We start from the raw sequence: 22,229 nt of genomic DNA, 5'->3' as shown, positions 1-22,229 counted from the left end.
TACCAGAATTGTTATATAACCATCTGTTTATTTCCATCATAGAAATAGACAACTTTCTAACCTAGTGGTCCACCAGTAATGATTTGTATTACATAGTTTAAGGAAATGCTCCATGTCACCACACAGGTATTATGCTCCAGATTGATGCTCACTGATAACATGTACAATGCGTTCCATTATGAAATATACAATGTCCGGTAAAATACAAATGATGTCAGTGAATATGACCTTGTTATAACTGAAAGAATGAACTGAATGTAATTCATAGGCAAGTGCACACGTGTTACTATGTGTCTACTTGCGTGTGGAAACAAAATCAATTCCAAATTGACAGGATGTTGAACAAAAAAGGAGAAGACATTTTTTTTTTTTTTTTTAATAAAAAGTCACTACTGAATGTGTACAGCACGAGGGTGATTAATAATGGTGAATGAGGGGTAGGCACCCATAAGCTCTGCTTCAGCCTACTCCTTTTGAGCATAATTGTGATGAAATGTTTAAATAACTGTAAAAATATGAATGTAAACAGCTCAAATAAACAGCTCAATCAATCAATATCAGACTCTGGGTCCATGATCTCTCTATACAAGACCAAAAATTTCCATAAAACAAAATAATTGTACCTCTATATGACTATATATTATTATAGGCCTTTAGAACGCTGTGATGTCACCTGAAACCCAGCAATACCTCAAAGCGCCAGAAGATGGCGGAATCCCGTCAATGTTTATGTCATTTTTTAAAGGCTTCAGAAATAAAACACTTATTTTTATATATATATTGAGAGTATAATGATAAATAAAGCTGACAGAAAATTATATATACATTTGTTTGATATAAATCTTTAATTTTCGATTTTTGTTTTGGATAGCTGTTTGGTTTGGGCTCTTCGGCGTGCCGTAGCTAGCCGTCAGCTGCTGTTGCGTGATCTGAATGAAAGTAAACTTTTACCAACACATTTCAACACTCCATTATGGCATTTCAATGTCAACGGGACTGCTATATGAAAGAGGTGTGTGTTCAATGTTTACATCTTCACCATCACACCAGGGGAGTTTTGCATGTGTTGTTAGCATTGTGGCTAACTCCAGTGCTCCAATCTGTATAATCCATAGATCTAACATTAAAGGTGTAACTTGTTATGAAACCTACGCAGAGTTAGCGGCAAATGCCCTGGTTGGAGTTATATGAATCATCCGTGGTGCATTTATATGTGTGTGTTATCAGAAGGTTAAATGTTTGTCTTATTTGCTATCATCAACATTTACGTTATACGTTTATATCAACATTTTGTTTAGTTTGTCACTAGTGTAGTGTCCTGCTGTCCTGCGGATCTAAAGCATGAAGTCAATGGGAAGAAGGAAACATTAAAGGGCTTCAATGTCAAACTTCAAGACACCGTTTTATTTCCTGAAGGAGGTGGTCAGGTGAGTTCATTAGTTTTGTTTGTGTCTTCTTTAATTTGATAGTGCTGCAGAAAATGAACTATGTAAAACCTCCTCTTGTACCAGCCTGATGACCATGGGTTCATTGGAGACGTCCCTGTGTTGAGAGTGACCAGGCAGGGTTCTGATGCTGTCCACTTTGTCAGTTCTTCACTGGAGCCTGGACAAGAAGTGCAGGTCAGAGTGGACTGGGACCGCAGGTTTGACCACATGCAGCAGCACTCTGGTGAGGTCCGCTTAGAACGACAATTAGAATTTCAGAGAATATTACTATGGATTTGGCCAGATTACTGAACTGCCTTTTTGTTCTTTCAGGTCAACATTTAATCACAGCTTTGGCGGACTCCATGTTTGGATACAAGACGACATCCTGGTACAGCCCCACTGTTATTGCCATTATATTATAATAATTATTTATTTCAGCGTCAGCCTTATAATATCCTATGTCTGATTACTTATCAGGGAATTGGGGCGCCAGAGAAGCACCATAGAGTTGGACACAGCTTGTGTGAAACCAGCTCAGCTCCAGGCTCTGGAGGAGGCAGTGAATGAGAAGATCAGAGCTCACGTCCCTGTCAATGTTCAGCTTCTGTCTTTAGATGATCCTGCTCTGGAAAAGGTGTGTATACTGTATAAAATAGTAAGAATGCAAACTAGGTATGTTCAAACAAAGTAATTTTCTTATTGAATAGGTGAGGAGTCGGGGGCTACCGGAAGATCATGCAGGGCCAATACGAATAATTGACATAGAAGGAGTTGATGCCAACATGTGTTGTGGGACTCACGTTTCAAACCTCAGTCATTTGCAGGTAAAATATGTGTGCATTAATAAAATAACCTTAACCCTAATCAATGTGAAATTAACAAAGTACCCAAATCACAATTTAGGTAATTAAGCTTCTGGGAACAGAGAAAGGCAAGAAAAACAAAACCAACTTGATCTTTCTGGCTGGAAACAGAGTTCTGAAATATGCTGAGAGAAGCTACAATACAGAGCGCGCTTTGGTTTCCCTCCTGAAGTAAGTCTCCAGATTGATTCTTTGTTATGCACAATTTCCTCAAATACTGATCATGTGTTTTTGTTTTTCCAGAACTGGACCTGATGATCATGTGGATGCAGTTGATAAAGTACAAAAGTCTCTTAAGCTGCTTCAAAAGGTATAGATATTGGTAACAGTATTAGTAGTATCACTGAACACTTTGAATGGAGTAATAATATAATGTCTTCTTTACAGACTAACATGAGCCTACTACGGGATATGGCAGTGCTTATTGCTCAGGAGTTTAAAAATAAACCAAACAGAAGCAACTTTTTCAGCATGCATAAGTAAGAAACCTGTTTGTTTCTTCAGTAATAGTTATGACACACATAAAACACACTTAAAACAGTGTGATTTTCCACAGAAAAGATGGAGATAATGAATTCATGAATATCATTGCTAATGAAATCAATACTGAGGTAAGACAGATACATGACCTGATGTTATACAGATAGTTGAATATGTGTAAAGGTTAATGTGTTTTCAGGAAACACTGGTTTTCCTTACTGTTGGAGAAGAGAAGGGACCAGGTCTGTTTTTACTGGCTGGACCCAGTGGACCTGTGACTGACTTGGGACCACAGTAAGAGTTGCATTTAGATCCTACACATGTACAGTAATACATGCAGGATTAAAACAACGTGTTACTTTTGTCTCCAGTGTATTGGAGATGCTCCAGGGGAAGGGAGCAGGGAAGAATGGACGTTTTCAAGGAAAGGCCCAGAGTCTGTCTTGCAGAGGAGAGGTGGAGGCTTTCCTCCAGCAGCACCTCAAACACCGCTCCTCAGAAGAAGAATAACCGCTGCAGGAACAAAGTCTTACTCGAACACTGTAATTCATGTATTATGCAGTACACAATTGTCTGTTGTACATACATTTTTATGTGCGCTTTGTACATGTTACTAATTTAAAAGAATCAAACCACAAAATTATGACTGACTCAATGTGGTTTGTTTATTAGAAATTGGTACCACACGACACACAGTTTCATTTGTTTTTATTATTTATTTTACATAATTTGCAAAAACATTAACCTCTTAGCCCCCACCTGAACCAAGCGCATTTTCTCCAGTTTGGCTTTACCCAAATCTAAAAGCTTCTTAAATGCTACATAATAAACAAAAATGTGATGAAAATGTGACAAAAATGTGATGAAAAAGTGATGAAAATCAAAGGCGCAACAGAAAAGTGGCAACAAAGTGACAAAAAAGTATTGAAAAGAAATGTCAAAAAAAAGTGACAGCGCAACAATAATGCAAGGAAAAAGATACATTTGAATGGGTTTTGTAGGTCTTAGCTTTCAAATGACACATTACACCGGCCCAAGCTTTTAGAATTAGGTAAAGCTGAACTGGGGAAAATGCTCTTGGCTCAGGCGGGGATAAAGAGGTTAAACTACATGAATATCATCTTTTTAAAATCTGTTAAGACTCAATACAAGCACAAACAATATTTCGCGAAGCTTTACAAAGACAAAAATATAGTCCTTTGTTACTATTCATCAAAACAGAATAGTTTTGTGCAGCAAATAACCTTTGTGCTGCCCAGCGAAGCAATCATGAATATGCAGGTTCTTACGATTTAGTGCAAATGTGCAAACCTCTCAGCCCCTCAGACTCACAAAATACTCACACACAGTATAAAAAGTCTGTCATGGTTTTCTCATTTATAAACATACATCCATAGAACTATTGGTATGTTACTGCAGAGGCTTCACTATCTTCATTGAGATGTAGTTCTGTGATGAGACAAAACAAACATTAAATTCACATTCAACACTCAACGATGCTACTGTATTTGACTGATTCCAAAGACCTATGTTGTAAGTGCACTGCTTACCGGTAAAGAGTACAACAGGATGGCCAAAAACAGAAGCACTATTGTGAGAATTATAAGTCCAATGAAGACCCATTTGAACCTCCGCCACACAATAAACTTCATGGTCTTGCATGGGTTGGTAAACCAGAAGAAAGAGGTTTCTGGGCGACTGGGAAACAAATAGAAAAGAGGAGTATATGTTTAATTCAAAAGAGGTATTCCATTCTTTTTTTTTTTACCCAGTCCTTACTTTGGTGGATCCAGTTTTGGATTCATGTTGGGTTCGTCTCTTCCTTTTCCTGCAGGTCTTTCATCGGCCTCAGATTCATTCACAATCTCCAACGTCATCTCCACTTTGCCCTATTGTATAATGGTTTATAGTGTTGTCAGTATCGTATATACTATGGTCAGCTTTTAAGTTATTTTCTATTCAATATAATTTACGCTTTTCGAAACAATACTTACACCAACCACTTTCTTCCCGTCCTGTTCAATGGAGCAGGGCCACCATCCTCTGACTGACTTCTGAGCAAACAGAGACTTTAATAGTTCCTTCTTTTGTACTGCCATTATATCCAAGACCTCCATCATGTCCAGCGAGCATTTCTCTGGACTCTTGGCAGGAGAAACCAGGTTACGCAAATCAAGCTCCAGAGTGCCTAGGGTGTAGGGGCGTAAATTTATAATAGAAAGAAAAAAAAGATCAAGTAATGAAAGTTCAAGTCTTACCAAGGTAGTCATCCAGAGAGAATTTGTCATTATCCCAGATCTGAACAATCAGCTTTGGAGGAATCCTAAACTCTGTTTTATCCAGACTCCAAAAGTGCTCCTGTGCATTTGTAAAAACACACATTTGACACTCATTCTCTACAATGTAGTCATTACAAATGGGTACAGAGACATGGAGCCTCACCTTTTTTGACACGAGACAGAGTTGTTCTGCAGGAAGGTACTCAAACTCAAAGATAAAACGCCAGTTAAAGTTGCCATCACCGTCTAAAGATCTGTAATGCACATCAGTTTTCTGCTTGTCGTCCTCCATCCCTGGCATCCATCTGCCACAAGATAATTATATATTAAAATGGTTTCTGAATAAATCTATTTGTAAAACAGTTAAAAATGACAAACCCTTTGACATAGATGTCGCTCATGTTTTCTCCAGTGATGCTGGTCTCATCCAAAGTCACATCAGTGGTGTTCCAGATGATAGCACGCAGGAAAAACCTTCACAAACATTTTTAAGTGATTACAGTTGCAATTTAGATTACAATCATAAATCACTAAACTAACTTCTTAGGTTTTCTTGGGGTGATATCAAAAGGAGGTCCAGGAACACCAATGCTTTTGGGGAAAACATCCACCCACATCTGTAGCCTTCCCTGAAATCATCATCATGGAGGAGCACAATGTTAGGCTGACTGAATAGACATTTTAAGTGCCATCGTACCTGTGAGAGGTTTGGCTGGAAGGAGCTGTACAGAGTTCTGGTCTCCACGTGTTCTGGGACGAGTCCCTGTGTTCGCAGCACATGCAGACAGAGGCGCTCACTGGGAGGTCCCAAATGCTGATGGATTTCTCTGGTGCCCTCTACAATCACAAAGAGGTGAAATTAATATTTAAAAGAATAAAGTGTCCTTTTTTATAATTGCAATGGATAGAATATATTACCAAACTCAGCCAGTGTGTATTCTTTGCCATTGAACATCATGGATGAGCCGTTATCTTCACTTCGAGGTTTGGACAAACCTTTCATTCTGGCCAGATTGTCCAGGATCTGAGACGGCTTCAGCTGATCTCGCCACTGGTTAATCCCGGAGCTGAAAAGAATGAAAGAATCCAAATATTGTACATATTTTCCCCTTAATTCACTAACATGACATGAATCTATGCGTACATGCAGTAGGTCTGTGGAATGCCGCAGTAGGAGTTGTATCGAGACAGGAAGCGGTTCTCCAAGTCAATGACCGTCTCACCAACCTTCTCGTCTCTGGTCACCAAATCATGGTCATAGACAGAGATCTTCAAATCCTTGTCTTGAGGTAGGAAACATGTCATCTCAAACATCCTTAAAAGACAAGAAGAGTTTATTTTTTATTGTTATAGATTAGATTTGAAAACCGCGAGTCACTCTGTACTGTGGATTTACCTTCCAAAGACAGGGTTGGTTGTGTTCGGCAAATAATGATCCCGGTCATCAATGGTGTTATTTCGTAAAGCTATCCTAATGTACGGATCACACTGAAGGACACAACATTCAGCAGGTTAGAAATGCTCTGTAAATTAGGACACACACTACCCACTGCTCTTACCCTGCCGTTGTTGTCTTTGGGCTGCAGATCAATAGCTCGGATTATATATATCCTGACCAGACACTCCTGAGGCCCGCTGTCGGGCAGTTCTCTGAACTGACGCGGTGGAGGGGCAACACCCGGGTCATCGGACAGAGGGTATACCTTAAAGGAACCCTGCACGTACAAGGAAGGACTATTTGAGCAAATTCTAGTCTTCACTATAAGGATTCCAGAATAACAAAATGTGTGTGTGTCCACCTTCATCTCTCCAACCACTGTAGGATCATCATCTCCATCCTCGTTCTTGCCGCGCAGGAGTTTGAAAGTGTCACAGAAATCAGTCAGGCCTTTGAACTCCGGGACATCCTCCAAATCACAATCAAACACCTGGAAACAAAGGTGCTCGTTCAGTAGACGGTTTATTTACTTCCAACTATGTACAGTACAACCCACTTTGAGAGTGTCGTATCCTTTTTTCAGGTACGGGCCACATTTCGCCTGGTCCCCCATTGAAGCATAGTATTTACTCCACCAGTCGACAGTCTCCTTTTCCTTAGAAAAAAATCATCAGTATTTGATTTATACATCCTTTTGAACACATAGAACTTAATGAACCTTTGCATAACTCACCTTTTCAACAAGCTTCAAGAACAAAAAAGACAGAAACAAGAAATATTAAAAAACATTGTGATAATATTCAATGAAAGATTCATGAACTGAGTAGAAGCAAAGGAAAACTAATATCTAGGGTGGATTATCAGATGGGACAAACAGAGGTGTAACAGTGTTATTTTATGGCTTCACTTGTTCAGCAACATTGTTACAGCCCTGATTGACAGAACAATTATAATGGACATGCTCATCTCAAGCGTTGAGGCTCATAAATTTACTTCACATGTAAATTTATGTGTGTCAAGTGAAACATTTTCAGCTGTGACGCATCAGCATTTAGATCATTGGCATTGTGACAAGAAGATCAGAAAGCAGCTTCTTTCGGGATCATTGGTGCAGACATGTGGGTTACAAAGCTACAATAACTGATTATACATACAATGTGGGAAGTAGGAGAAGCCATTTTGTTCACAGCTTCTGACATGCTGTACATAAACTGAAAGCCAGAGTGAAAATTTGGTCAAATTTGACTGATGTCAAATTGTGCTCTTCCTAGTCAGGCGAGGCAACGTATGGAGCGTTAAAGAGACATTTGAGTTTACTGATTATAAAGCACTTAAAGCAGAGTTACCTGAGCCTCCAGAAGTGGTCTCTTTTCGTCCTCCATGTTAATTGAAACGTGTTTGAATGGAGAAGCCGCCATCAGAGCCACTGGCAAAGACAGATCCAGCATTATAACTTAAGTATTTGTCCTTCATTACAATACTCAAACCTACTTTTGGAGGACATGGCTCCCTCTGCTGTAATGACGTAGGGGTCACATCTGAACTGCTCCAGAGAGGTGATGGTGCACTGACCCACCACAGGCTTCCTGCCAAACGGCCGATGGTCAATGACCTTCAGCACGACTGGGGGCGTGTACATCTCATCTTTAGGAAGCAGCTGCAATTATAATGTAATGTGAATAAAATATCTGGTAACTGCATTTTTGTATGAACACAAAAACTACTCATTACCACTTTGATGAAAAGCACAGAGCTGGGGAAATTGGGGCTTTTCTTCATGTTTTTAATGACGGCTGACTCTACCCTCTGCCCCCCACACTCCACCACCAGACTGGGAGAGGACACCGAGGCCAGCTGGAACGGCTTCATGTTTCGCAAACCCCATGCCAGAATCTGAGAGGCACAAAGAGAAAAATGTTTATATACTGCAATAATTTTCACATGACATGAATTATTTATAATTACCTCGACGGCAGTAAGCTGCACAACAGGCCGGATGCCCTGAGGAACCATATAGAGGTTCTCTGCTCGCATTGGAGGGACCAGTGGAAGGTCAGACTCACTCGTCTACAGACAAGAAATATTAACTGACAAATATTTAGTTTCACTTTTAAAGAATAGACAGATCACACTGTGTCAAAATAAACCTTTTCGCTGAGGATGAGCTCTGCTGCCATCAGGGCCTCCCCGGCTCTGCGGCCCTTCTGGGTGATGGGGTGCCACAGAAGTTTAGGAGTCTGGTCCATCCTAGGATTCATCTTCACCATTGGGCGGCAAATGGTCCGTCCTAGAAGTTCATCTTTTCCCTAAAAAAAAAACAGTACAGTTATAGGGAACTGACCCGGTGAGACCACATATTTTTGACATACTAAGGCCAACGTACCACTTGGTCATGGTCGTAGAATTCTACCACAACATGAGGAGGGCGAGCAGCAATTTCTTGTGGATCTCCATAAATTTCCACATTGTTGAAGATTAGAGTTTGATCCCAAGTTGGATTCAAAGTTGACTGAAGTTTCTCTGTTGTCTTACTAAGATGTAAGAAGGAGACGTGTGCATATGGATCTGTCCAGAAAATAGAGATAGCATTAACTACATAGGACTTTCTGTTTTAAAACAAATTTAAAACTCACCAGAAAAACTGTCTTTGTCCATAGACGCCATGTTTCTTGCTTGATAAACATAGACACGTAGGTGGTACATATATGACCCTACAGGGAAAACACAGGTGAGTGCTAGATACACACTGAAAACATATTCATGCTTGTTTTAACATCACTCACTGTCAAAGGAGCAGGACACGGTTGGCGTATTTGCTCCAAACAGCTTGGTTGCATCTGCCTTTGATCCTTTTTCTTTCTCCTCAGTATCAACGCCCTGTACAATAAACCAACAAGATAATAATGTCAGTGTGTGCAACACAGGCCACTGCACGGCTGCCAGACCAGTGTTCTTCTGTAACAAACTGTATATCTGGAGAGAGAAAATATTTAAAAGGATGTAGTCAAAACTCACCAGAGCTCCTTCCAGTTGGAAGATGGCAGATGCTCCAAGGCGGTCCTCCGGTGCCATTTTCCTCCTCCAGCGCCTTCGACGAAACGTATCAGAAGAACGTTCCTTACGATGGAACTTCCATCCAATCAGAGACGAGAACTCCCAGCCCTCAGGATCGCCTTGATCTCGCCTCTGCGTAATGTTGGCGTAAGTAGGATTTCTTTGGTAAATACTCATATACAGTACAAGTGTAAAACGTCTATATATACTGTATATACACACACACTGCACCTCAGCTGTTGTTCCTGCTGGCAGAGCCCCTCTCTTGCGGGGTCGAACCAACCTCCTTCGGCGATGGACGTGGTACACCTTTTCTGCAGGAACCCACGACCGAGGCTTGTCATCAGGTGGGATGGTCACCCCATATTCCCAGCCTAATGATGTAAGAGAGAATAAAAGGAGAACACAAAATATTGGATTTTGAAATCGTAAAAAAAATACTTCAGTTTGGTTACAAAGAGGATTTCTCATGTACATTAGGGTAAGTATTTAAAAAATAAAGGGATAATGGGGCTTGTCTTTTTAAAATTAAGTTATTTAGTTATGGGGCAGAGAAAGGATTATCACCAAGATCATCAACGGCTCTGTTGTCATCCACGGTCCACTCATCCTCCCAACCCCAACCAGGGGGACATTCAAACTCTCCAGGATTGCGGCTTTTCTCCCCATTCTGCAAACAGTTCAGGTCATCCTCTGCTACTTTACACATGAACTGTGTCCAGAGACATTGAATTGTCTAAAATTAAAAACATTCCTCACCACATCAGTGTATGGCTCAGAGGCAGATTTCCACTCTCCACCAGGGAATCGAGTCTCATTTTGAAAGACCTCATCCATGAATTCAGTGTGCCCTGCATCCGCTTCTGTGAGCAGACTGAAACACAAAATGTAGCAGTTAAAATACATTTCATTGACTTGTGTGGAATTAATGCAAATTTGGTTTAAGAAGTCAAGTCTGATCTCAACAAAAATACTTTTTTTATGAGACATAGTATTTTTAGTTTTAAGTACAGACTTTTGAAGGTAAAGTAGCTAACCATATATATATATATAAAATAGCTCATTCCAGACTGTACCAACACAGTCTGGAACCAGGAATGTAAACATCTGCATAGCGGCCCTACAGCCCAGAGATGTGAAATACCACTGAGCGTGTGAATGATCAGAATGCATTTTTTTTCCCATTTACTCACGCTTTCTCTGGGTCAATGAACCAGTCGTCCTCCCACTCCCATCCTCTGGGGGGCATGAAGTACTCTTGTTTCAGCTTCAGTTTGCCTGTCACATCTGAGTATTTGTGACGTCCCACCAAACCTGTGGTCCCCCACTTTCCAAATACTTTGGCCTGGTTCTCATACTGTGAACACAAGTCAAACCGTCACATGTTGATATACGGTGATAATATTTGGGAGATGAACGTAGTCTATAATAATGCCGTACCAGCTCAGCAAACACACTGAATGTTCCCTCAGAGAAAGTGTTGAACTTCTTCTCATGTGCAGACAGGCCCAGCCACATGTTGACCCGGACCTGCACTGGGACCTTTAAGCCGTTGGTTTTGTCCATGGGATACTGAGAGAAACGATAAAACATGAGAGAAACAATAGGACATGAACACACAAACAAACTAACTAATTCACACTCCTGTCTTTGGATCCTTTACCTGTAAAATGATGGTCTGTGTTTTGCCACAGTGCAGACCACAGGCCTGCTCATTATAAACCGAGTAGAGGATTTGGTGTGCTGGGATTCGACTGTACGCCACCCTCTTCTCCCCCCTCAACATCCAAATGATGACGTCTGGCATGCTGTTCTGGGGCTAGGGGCATAGACATACAGTTTTGAGAGAATGTTTTGGATTGAGTAAATAACCTATGCATATGCCGAACTGCATGTTGTACCTCCTCTGCCAGCTGTGTGAGCTTGTCCAGCCATGACTCCAGGTCACTCAGAGTGTCCCTGATCTCAGTGGCCTCTTCCCTCATCTGCCTGGCGCCTTGTCCGATAGAGGTGAGAGCACTGTCCCGCAGCTTCTTGATCTGGATGTCTAAGGATGTAAGGTTTGAGCGGCCCTCCAGATCAGGCATTGGCGAACTGGCATCATGAGATCATACAGTGTTAGATATCTCAGTTGCAGATTTGTTTCTCATTTTGTGGAAATAATGATTCTTGTTTATTTACCTTTCTATGTCTTCAATGAGCTGATCGAGCAGCTTGAGCCACACCTCCACAAGTTGGTTGTCGTTGACTTTAGCCAGGATAGCAGTTTTGAAAGCCTCAAGGTTGGATTGCTACAACAAACATGGAGAGGATTAGGCAACCTCTATGACTCATGACACATGACTCAATATACTAATAAAATCCATAAATGTCATCGTTTTAAGATTACAGAGGATCATGCAGTCCTTACCAGGTGATTAGTGATGTACAAGATGATATTGACAGAGTCTAGGCGGTGGCTGATGTCCTCCCAGTAAGAGTTGACCACAACGACAGGCTTAGTCCCGGCCCAGGGCAGGTAGTAGTAATGGTTACCTGTAAGAGAGGAGCTAGATATTAGTATTCCTACACAAATATGTCAAAAACTTCACCCATCTGTCACCCCAAAAAGCATATTCAAATTATATATATTGGTACTGGTAACTCTACTGCTAATTTACTCATGTGATGATACACACAAATGAATGCAGAAAGATCTGAGCTCCACATTTTAAGTTGCTACTGTTACAACCACTATGCAACAAACCTAAGAATGCCAACATTTCCTGCTCCGATCTCCAAACAAGCCAAATTAGTGGAGGCCTTCGTTGTAGTTAAAGCTCAGTCAGACTGAATTCTGGAGCTTTTGAGCTTTTAAATGAGGTGCAATACAATAATATGTTATTTTTGAGTACTTAGTATGCAGCTCAAGGCAACCCACTTTAACCAATAAGAGTTCTAATTCTTTAAAACACTGTTCATGTGCAAACAGCTGTTCTCTCACCATCGAACACTGCACAGCTGTACTGAGTGGTTGAAGCCAGGGGTTTGCAGGTGGTGTCCAGTTTGTTGCCATAGTTCCCAATGCTGACCTCAAACTGAATGGGCTCTCCGGGTTCGTGTAACATGGACGCACTGTGGAAAACTGCGCACAAGCCGTACTTCCTCCTCCTCTGGTATTTCTGATGCAAGGGCAAGAGAGATGAAAAATTAGAGGTTATTCAGCGCTGCAAAATGAATCAAAATATTGCAAATCTCATAAGACTTCAAATATTTAGGGAACACAAAATCCCAGCTAAGCAACACAATAAAGAGCAAAATGGATGAAGAGTAAGCTTCACCTGCACCACCAGGAGGTCATCATTGGAGATCCCATCCACAGTTTTGTCCGCTTTTCCTTCCAATTTAGTGGACAGTTCAACCAGGACTCTGCCCCTGTATGCCACTCCATCTCCCTGCAAGTATGAGCAGAACATGAAACCATTTTACATTTGACAAACAGAACACATGTCCCATACTGTGATCACTACCTTGCCATGATTGAGATCTTCATATGGGTCTGGCAGGCCAGAGAACTCTCTCGGACTTCCGTACAAGTTTACATAGCAGGGTCCAAACACAGGCAGGAAACCCACCTCGGACTCTCCTGTACTGGCTGATGGCACATACAAGAGACTTTTTTATCCATCTTTTATATTGAAATGCAGCTCATATCAGCCAAGCAGCTCTACGTGTGCTACAAGCTGCGTTTGTGGACGCGGGATGCAGTGGACGAGCCGGGGTAGAAAAGGGTGGAGGCAAAAGCGAGTGTGCAAATAGTTAAAACAAAAAACACTTGTATGAAAACACAGCCGGCGTTTTAAAAGTGGGCGCACAGAGGAAAGAACAGCAAATCTAACAGGTTTAAAGCATCACATGCAACAGAGCATAAAAATAGCACTCATAAACCTTCATAGGATGGTATTTCCCTTGTTCCTGCATGTTCCTCTACACCAGGAGAAAAAGGACAATTCAAGCACCTTTAACATTCAATTAACAAGTCGATATGTAAAGTAAATTTTAATTATGATATTAGGGCTGCACAATTGTAAGGAATGAAAACATGTAAATGGTAAATAGTTTGGCAATACATTTTTCTCTCAGCTCTCAAGTGCATTTGAAACGTGCACCGTGAACTGGAATATTAATATTAAAACATAAATCGCAAATCTAATTGAAAATCATGCAGCCCTATATGACATTAAAATAGAAAATTATGAGAAATATTTGAAAAATCAACAAAAATAAATAAATACTTCCTTCCAATCTACCTTCAATTTCCCCACCAGAGGAGGCAATCTTGGCCAAGTTCAGGTATGTGGTGCCAACAGCGTCATTTCCAGTTAAACGATCCCTACAAAAACATACTTTTAACACTCCTCTTTCGGACTAAAAGGTCGTTATCCTGTTATGTGCAGGTCTTAGATATGCTTCAGCATCAATCAGTGACCTGTCATCGAGCACATTCACACCAAGGGAAAAGACCTATTGTAACTTTTCCACCCAACATTTCCCTTGGACCTCTGTCAGGAACGCGCCATAATGGAATTGGCAGAGAAATACTGATGCAGAGGGAGTTACTGAAGGAGGAGCGGACTCAGCCTGAGTCATCGGCCGCTATTATATTCTCATGAGGTTGGGAATGTGGCAGAGAACACAGACTGAACACACTGCAAAAGATTGTGGCCCACTTTCCAGCCCATGGGCCCCTACTTATTAAAAAGGAAGAATATAAAAGTACTTACCAGTCAAATACAGTTAATCTGATGCGCTCACACATTGAAGGAAACTAAAATCAAAAATCAAAGTTAGGCCAAAGTCTCAAGTTTCGCTGCTCTATGGGCTTTACTTTATAGGAGCTGATACCTTGACTTGAAGGTTGAGCACTTGGTTCCACTCAGGGTTTGCATTCTTTTCAATGATCTGTGTACATAACTGCAGAGAAACATATTTTAGAGACGAGGGTCGTACAGAATCCTTATAGTCAACAGTGCAGCTGAGAGAAGACAGATTAACGACATACCTTTTTGCCGGCGAAGCGAGCCTCTAAGAAAGGATCCACAAGATTCTTCTTGTTTTCGTCTCCTCCAAAGAATTCCTTCATCGACTGGACAAAGGCGTCATCCACTTGAAACACAGGGGTTATGTTACTAGTACAGAGCCAGCGTAATTTTTCCATAGAGATATATAGATATTTGGTGCTGCACAATAGCTGCACAATAGCCTAGTGCAGTGTTAAAATTCAAATACTTGTTTTTTTTTTCTGACATATTTGCTGATAATGTATTAACTTTGCCCCCGACACCATTATTAAATTCATATGCCAGACTTATAAAGCCTAAGAAGCCAAAATAAAGATGTTGGACATACTCTGTGGAATGTCCTCTGCTCTGTACACCTTCAGTGAAAGAGTGGCCCACCGCAGAGTGACCCCCGCCGGAAGCAGCAGATTATTCTCAATGTCATCCTGGTCATCGTTGGACTCTCTGTTCTCCACCTAAAGCGAGGTGAATTTAAAAATGAACAAGGTTTTATCTTTCTGTGAAGCACTTTGGTCTGCCTAGTGTTGTTGTAAAGTGCTATATAAATAAACCTAGAGTGCACATCTGCTTTTGTTCTCAATCTAAATTTAATCAAACAATATGAGGGTCAAAGAGGGGCTACTTTACCAGCGGTTCATCTCCCACACCCACAACGAAAAGGGAGACTTTGAGGTAGCCTTTGGCACCAGAACTGGACTCCTCTGGGTCATTCAAGAGGAGCCACTTTCTCATGACACAGTGAGCTACAAAGAGAACACAAAACCTGCTACGTAAGAGACAGAAACATACTATAAACATCTGTATTTTTGAGCTCCACCAGAGCGAGCACGAAATTTTAATAATGTTAATAGTATCTGATCTGACCAACTGCAAACAATAGTGTGTTGTGTTAAATGTAAATGAGACACAAATCAAGGGTTTTTCATACACACCTGGTTCGTCGTACACATAACCGACATCCAGCTGAAAGACAAACCACAGTGTGATTCAAATATTGATACATTTATTACTGGAAGTCTTCACGCTTTACCTTGAACTCTCCCATAAGACTGTCCGCTCGAATAGAATAAGAGTTATACACCTGTAAACAGAGCGCTTCATGAAATGCAGCAAATCATTTATAAACTATATTACGTAAAGCGCCACACACTTACCCTGAAGCTGATGTTCTGTTCAAACAGGTCTGACGGCAGCATGTGGACATTGTAAAAGAACATCTGACATGAAGATAATCATGATTAAATCTCTGCAGGATGTCTATGGACAGCTCTGTAAGAAATGGCTGTACCTCGTCATAGAAAGGGTTATTTCCTCTCTTGATCCTGGTTCGGTGAGTCTGCTCACACACGTTCACCTTCACCACTGGTTTGACGTTGTTTCCGGGCAGCTGACGGGCCTCGATGATCCGGACTCGAACCTACACAAATCAGCCATATCATTTTTACTGAATGCATTAAGAAAGCCTCTTATGGACACCTGTATTCGGTTCGCTTTGATGCTTTTACAAGCCAATTATTATTAGCTGACCTGGAAGTCCTGGGGCTTGTTGGCCAGTCTGTGCCGACTCTTGCTGCTCCGGGCCAAACGCTGACGAAGGTTGGCTCGGTTATTCGATGCAGTTGCACCTGCCGGGGCGGTGAGATCTCCATCTGCAGTGGTCTCATCACCCTCCTCGCCCCCACCGGACCCTGACGGCACAACACAACATTTATATTGTACAGTTTAGCAAAACAGCAAATAAATAAGATTAGATCAAATAAGCAACACAGAGACACACCGGCATCCACTGTGGAGTCTCCACTTTGAGGGTCATTGAGGTTCGTAGCACTGGCTGGTGGGTCATAGCCAACTATGAGGTTGATTGTAGCCTTCAAGGAAGAACATTGAACACATTCACAGTTCAGATGCACAATAGATCATTACAACATTACACAATACATGATGAGGTGACACAATATTCATATCGCAATAACCCACAACATGTTAAATATCACTGCCGTCTTTTTTTAACAAAATCAACAAATATTTTACACTTCAAGCCTCGTCTTGACACGATTAAATCAAAAAGCAAATAACCCAATATTATTGTTTAGTTCAGTTACATTGTTTGCTATAGCTCTATATTATTATTATCATTATTATTAAATATTGCCTTTTCCCTCAGAACTCATTCATGATGTAAGCAATTGTGCTAAAGGGATTACGTTGTATGTACTCAAAACAAACAGGGAAATTGTCAACAGAAGAAAACTTACGCCAATGCTTTGCCCACTTTCATTGGCCAGTGGCACATTTTTGGATGGCAGTGATCTTGCTTGACCTGTGGCGAGGTCTCTCAGTGAGATTTTGGTTGAGCCTATGAATCTGTGAAAGCACAAATGCGTAATAAATCTTTGAGGAAAATACACATATCAGTCAAAGGGCCTCTCATGTTACACATAAATACAGCTGAAGCCTCGGAGCACAGTCACATTCACAAAAAGGAGAGAAGCTTCGTCACCACCCAGAGCTAACAAACCCTGCCTGCATGGTCAAACAAACGCGCCCGGCCTCACTGCCCACACAGGAGCTGCCAACTGCCTTTTCCTCTGAACCACAAATACATAACTCACTTATTGATATATTTACATTTCACTAGCCTGGTGAGTTATTTTGTGAGTCACTTGCTAATGTGTCCCAAAATGTGAACAACCATTAACAATTAACTGAGAGGGGGGAGACATAATGCTTAAACTTCAGCACAAGGTCAGAACTATACGAGTTTCTTATCGGGACAATTCTGCAAAGTTTTGTTTGACTTACAGTATCTGTTTACACTTGTGACGCTAAATGACTTGATGTTAAATACACCAGTGTTTGATATTTTGAAAAGCATTGAACAGAACAAATACACAAATGCTACACACAATCTAAGTGGCAGGTTTAGTGCTCTGTGTGAGGGCCACATAAGCAACAATTATATCATTACTGATTATATAAAACGTCAGAGCAGCTGCAACATATTTTGGATCTTGTCCCAAAAAAACTGGGACAATTGTAGGACAGGATGGAGAGTTATTGTTTTGGCAGCACCACTGTCTTTATTAGGGAAAACCCTAAACCCAGTGGACTCTCAGGAGACTGAAGTGACTCTATAAACCTGGTATGTAGCTTTAAATCTCCCAGGGAGGACAACCCACTTGAGCAAATGTGTGATGGAATTCACAGGAAACGCAAAGAGGATTGAAATCTACAAAGGGCAACCTGAATCACATGTTACATTATCCAGCTGATACGACATGCTACATTTCACAAAAGTCACACCCGTCCCACACAGAGTATGACCATGACTGCGAGCACTTGGTGTCATAGATGCACAACAACAACAAGCAATGAGGAGAAAGAAGTCGAAGATAAAATAGAAGGCAAATTTAGCGCTTCAGACTACCAATTTCAGACTCCATTTTCAGCAAATCAGCAAACATTTATTTTAAAAGCACTGTGTAACAAAAAGGCAACCACACTGCTTTCTATTTAAATGTTCAGCATACATTTAGAAAATAATACAAATCAAGTGAAATAGTAATCTGCATCTAATAGCGTGATCTAGTTTCTGTATGGATGTGTCGTTCAACACCCTTCAAAAAGACTAAGAAGTCCCTGTACCTGATATTTCTTTTGTTTACAAATAATCAAACAGAGAATAGTTCAGCTTTAAACTATTGGTTGGGGTCCAAACTTCACAAATGTCAGCTTATAATTCACTGAAGGAGGGCCCAAACTAATTTCCTTCCACTACCAGAGGAAGGTGGGTCTATATGTTACAATGACTTGTGACATGTGATGAGTAAAGACATTGTTAGGTTATTTCTGTATGGCTTCCATGGCAACCGGGGTTACCCATAATCACATCTGGGAAACTATTTGGAGCAGCGCACACCATCATCCCCCTCTGCGCTTGTGGATCTTTCAGGCAGTGCGTCAGATGGAGCGGGCCTGTGGAAAACCTTACTCAGTCAAACAAGGACGTGTGGGCTGGGGCCACTTACAAAACTCCTCCCTCCCTCTGTCCCGACTGTCCCGTACATACATGCACTCTGGAAACTTACTAACTCCAGCACATGACTGGGGAATATGTGATCTGATGAGACACATGACATATTTATAAGTTAGATGGTGTTGTTGTTTTCATTGACTTTGATCGCTGTAATTAGTGATGTCGTGGAAGCATTTCTGTGGTCGGACTAGATTGGTCCCACATGTGCGCTCGCAAATAAAACTAACCTGCAGCCATTTCCGCAGATTGGGACGTTTTAGTTTCCCCTGAATAAATATACATCAGTACTGTATATAATGGAGACAGGAAGTTTTCAGACCTATTGTGAAAATTTATTTTATCATGCATTATTCACACATTACTTTGTTTTCTATTGGTGAAACTTCAATGCCGTTTCCCTACAATAATGCATAACAAAACCATATATTTTAAAGTAGTTTTAGCCCATGTTGTAGGCTTTATTTAGCAGGACACCGGGTGAAAAGCAGGGAGAGATATTCAGCAACTTGTCAGAGCTGGGAATCAACTAGTGATAATGTAGAAATCCAACTTTTTACTGTAAAAAAAAAGCAAACTATCCAAGCCTTTTTTTTTGAAAGTTCACAAAAGTTCAGGTCTGTGGTAAATTTCATGAATTGGCCTTGAACATGATCAGAATCTAATTTTAATATAACAAATATAGAGGTATGAAGACTTCCTGAAGCCATTGTATTTCCTGTTACTGAGAACACAAACAGCCATTCATCCTCCTTTGTTGCCACACTGGGATCAGTCAACCCACAGAGCGCAGCAAGTCCGAGCATGGCAGACTGGGCGTGAGGGGGCAGACACAGCCCGTTACAAGCTCAAAGACAACAGATATTTCTGATTTCATTTCTGCACTGGCATGCCACAACTGGTCAATAAAAAGTAGATGTTAAGCACTACAGGCTACACATTTGCTGCCGAGGCCAACGCTAACATGGACTGTAATATACTCAGGTAGCATACAATCACAAAACTGACACACCTTGGCTGCTAATACCCCCGACACCCTTCATCCAGACAGGACAGTGATCCTTCGGTTGCACAAAAAAGTACACACAGCAGCTGCAACAGGGTACTTACTTATTTTGGCCAATAGTTTCATAGTCTTTCACAACCACATCAATGTGGGAGCTGGAGTCAAGTGCCTGGCCTTTTAGATCAAACTCAAGTACCTGCAAGACAAGACATGAAACACTTATGAGGGAATATGAATAATCTTTCTTTGGCTTTATCACATGTCAGCACATCTCTAGAATCTGTTTACATGGTACATACTGTAGCGTTCATGTGATTTTACAGATACATTGATTATACACTCCATATACTACACAATAGATGGAAATGAAAAACCCTTTGTTTAGAAAACATTGTACAATGCTCTCATTTAAGATCATAAAAACATTAAAAAGCGACTACTTCACACATCAATCACACCCAGTGTTGTTTCATAGCCCTGCATTAGGAGAGTATGAGATTACCTCGTTCCATACAGGATTCAGCTCACTGTCAATCGTTTTGGTTTTCTTCTTCTCTTCTGCAAGTTTGACATGCGGGTCATTAGCATTTGGAATTTGACATCAAAGAGCAATATTTCGTCATTTGTTTGTTATCCACACACAACATTGTCAGGTGACTACCTGGCCCATCTTTTTTAGATTGTATAAAGAAGTTAGAGATACATAGACCATATAATGTAAAACACAGACTGATACAAAGGAAATTGTCCTATTTCAAAAGTATGCCGTCCCACTTGCATGACTGTTTGAGGTGGTCGCCCTTCAGTTTTATAATCTGCAGGTCACTGGGCTGCATTTTTCAGGAAAAGGAAAACAGCCCTGGCACACACCTGAAGGTGATGACACTATCCTGAACACAGCCGAAGTCAGGCTGATTGCCAGGATCAACACTGCTAGAAAACTATTCTACCAGGGCTAATCTTGACAAGCCCAGAAAGTTTTACATGTTAGTTTTCATTCCCAGATTCTTTTGGTAAGTAAAGCTTGGACTTTCCACAACATACATTTAGTGGGTGGAAGGCAATCTATAAAAACAAGCAGAGAATAATGAAGAAAAAGCAAAGCATGATTTCTTACCTCTAAAAATTACAGACACAATGGGGTCAGGACTTCCAACTTTCTTTTTGGGCAGCCCTTTAGCTGACTCAACTACAACCCTCAGCATTGTGGCAAGTTAGGAGGGTGCAAATAAAAAATAAGTCAAAATATATAAAAAATAGGAAAAAGTTTAATCTAAATCTCGTGCTCTGCCATCCTCACCAGCCCATCACTGGAGCCGACAGGGCTGGGCTGAGGAAGTACATTTCCAACAACAGTCTGTGGGAATGAGGGGAAGCGAGGGGCGGATCACGGGTGTGCAATTAGGAGAGAAAGGAGCGACCAGTGAGCCACTGCTGCCATCCTGCGAGGAGCTCCCTGGGATGTATGGAGACTTCTGTCAGGAGGGCAGAAGTATGGCTCCCTCTGCTGGCCATTCAGGGCACCTACTTTTGTTGTCCTGCTGTATGCTGCGTACCTTTCAATTTCATACCGAGCATTTATCTGTAAAGCTTCAAAACACAAGAACAGAAAAGCTTACCTTCCCCGTCCATGTTGCGAGACTGTTTTTAGCTAGGTTTGAGAACGGTTCTTGCGCGCGAGGCTTTAATTAAGAACCTGTTGCACCTGCGAGTTTTTTTTTGTGTCGAATGACCTATCTAATAATTATAATAAAAATCTAAATCACTCATTTCATCATTTAAAAACTCTCAATAATAGTACCCTTATTTATTTTCACTGCATCTGTCATCTTCAAAATCAGAATCAGAATTGGTTTTATTGCCATTGTCAGTGAAGTATAACAAACTAGGATTTATTTATTTATTTGTGCCACATGCCCCGCCCACATTTGCTGTGAAAGCATTTCCTCTTTGTGTTTCCTCCTGTCAGCGGGGAATTCCATTGTTCTATTGATTACTGTGAGGAACTGTACAGAACCGAAGCAATCAATATATTTACATATTAAAAAAAAAAAAAAAAAAAAAAAAGTGAGTGCATCAGTAGGTCCAAAAAAATATATGTCTTAAATGTTGCATGTTACATTAAAAAAAAGTGAATGTCAGCTCGAGTTAGACCTGGCTGCAGTTTGGCCATGAATATAAGATGGAATAAACTAGGTAAAGTTAAAGATTTGTTAAACTTTAGATATAAAAAATCTACACAATATATCACTGCTATTTGTGTGATTCAGCTTCTAGCAGAGTTGGAACAGGTCCTTGTTTTGCAAGTCTTATTAAGTTATTGGCCTGAAGTCTTCCAATTAATGACTCAAGTCTGATGAGTCTAAGTCACTGCTTACAATCGAAGAGGTTGTCTCGGTCTGAGTTCATGTACATGCTGCCTTGATGAATTACCCATTTCTAAAGTCATTGCTGACCAGCTTGTTGCTACAACTTGCTCAGTTAGTTAACATCTCACTAAAGACTAGAGCATTTCCAAAAGCCTTGAAAACTGCAGTCATTAAGCCTCTTCGAAAGAAAAGCAACATTGATGCCACAGTGCTGAAC

General features: G+C 40.8%; 2 protein-coding genes across 2 annotated transcripts; one reads left to right on the top strand and one right to left on the bottom strand.

The window, feature by feature from the left end:
- The first annotated feature begins 859 nt into the window (after positions 1 to 859).
- aarsd1 (alanyl-tRNA synthetase domain containing 1) lies at positions 860 to 3,574 on the top strand. The gene is made up of 12 exons (XM_079576708.1): positions 860 to 1,012; positions 1,299 to 1,427; positions 1,512 to 1,671; positions 1,761 to 1,818; positions 1,908 to 2,064; positions 2,138 to 2,254; positions 2,334 to 2,464; positions 2,537 to 2,603; positions 2,681 to 2,772; positions 2,850 to 2,904; positions 2,973 to 3,067; positions 3,145 to 3,574. Exons 1-12 carry the CDS (start codon positions 974 to 976, stop codon positions 3,281 to 3,283), a joined length of 1,239 nt encoding a protein of 412 aa, XP_079432834.1. The 5' UTR covers positions 860 to 973; the 3' UTR covers positions 3,284 to 3,574.
- Positions 3,575 to 3,743: 169 nt separating this feature from the next.
- LOC306978468 (myoferlin-like) lies at positions 3,744 to 20,849 on the bottom strand. Its single transcript, XM_079577002.1, has 54 exons — positions 20,761 to 20,849; positions 20,146 to 20,201; positions 19,748 to 19,839; positions 16,860 to 16,968; positions 16,382 to 16,472; positions 16,132 to 16,292; positions 15,893 to 16,021; positions 15,759 to 15,821; positions 15,635 to 15,685; positions 15,537 to 15,567; positions 15,232 to 15,347; positions 14,933 to 15,059; positions 14,586 to 14,689; positions 14,429 to 14,497; positions 14,308 to 14,351; positions 13,834 to 13,916; positions 13,472 to 13,510; positions 13,054 to 13,178; positions 12,865 to 12,978; positions 12,528 to 12,705; positions 11,955 to 12,079; positions 11,726 to 11,835; positions 11,446 to 11,638; positions 11,208 to 11,363; positions 10,985 to 11,116; positions 10,738 to 10,901; positions 10,304 to 10,418; positions 10,112 to 10,214; positions 9,776 to 9,918; positions 9,506 to 9,676; positions 9,274 to 9,367; positions 9,124 to 9,201; positions 8,874 to 9,055; positions 8,638 to 8,796; positions 8,456 to 8,557; positions 8,222 to 8,383; positions 7,982 to 8,147; positions 7,837 to 7,916; positions 7,641 to 7,701; positions 7,047 to 7,153; positions 6,852 to 6,980; positions 6,612 to 6,767; positions 6,449 to 6,540; positions 6,197 to 6,367; positions 5,971 to 6,119; positions 5,750 to 5,889; positions 5,593 to 5,681; positions 5,431 to 5,526; positions 5,216 to 5,357; positions 5,032 to 5,131; positions 4,768 to 4,961; positions 4,553 to 4,662; positions 4,324 to 4,471; positions 3,744 to 4,222 (listed from the first exon to the last, which is right to left on the bottom strand). The coding sequence occupies exons 1-54, from the start codon at positions 20,846 to 20,848 to the stop codon at positions 4,184 to 4,186; spliced, it is 6,228 nt and encodes a 2,075-aa protein (XP_079433128.1). The 5' UTR covers position 20,849; the 3' UTR covers positions 3,744 to 4,183.
- Positions 20,850 to 22,229: the final 1,380 nt, after the last annotated feature.

The sequence above is a fragment of the Gobius niger genome (genome assembly GCF_951799975.1).
Source record: "Gobius niger genome assembly, chromosome: 19".
Taxonomy (NCBI): Eukaryota; Metazoa; Chordata; class Actinopteri; order Gobiiformes; family Gobiidae; genus Gobius; species Gobius niger.
This window is presented reverse-complemented; position numbering and strand designations above follow the sequence as displayed.

Bases quoted from the DNA above. Each gene is read 5' to 3' on its own strand.
- aarsd1 (XM_079576708.1), top strand. From the start codon at position 974: ATGGCATTTCAATGTCAACGGGACTGCTATATGAAAGAG. The intron at 2,604-2,680 runs GTATAGATATTG...TCTTCTTTACAG, and splicing joins CTCTTAAGCTGCTTCAAAAG to ACTAACATGAGCCTACTACG. The intron at 2,773-2,849 runs GTAAGAAACCTG...GATTTTCCACAG, and splicing joins AACTTTTTCAGCATGCATAA to AAAAGATGGAGATAATGAAT.
- LOC306978468 (XM_079577002.1), bottom strand. From the start codon at position 20,848: ATGCTGAGGGTTGTAGTTGAGTCAGCTAAAGGGCTGCCCAAAAAGAAA. The intron at 15,686-15,758 runs GTAAGTGTGTGG...CTCTGTTTACAG, and splicing joins AACAGAACATCAGCTTCAGG to GTGTATAACTCTTATTCTAT. The intron at 15,060-15,231 runs GTAAAGTAGCCC...ACCTCGCTTTAG, and splicing joins GTGTGGGAGATGAACCGCTG to GTGGAGAACAGAGAGTCCAA.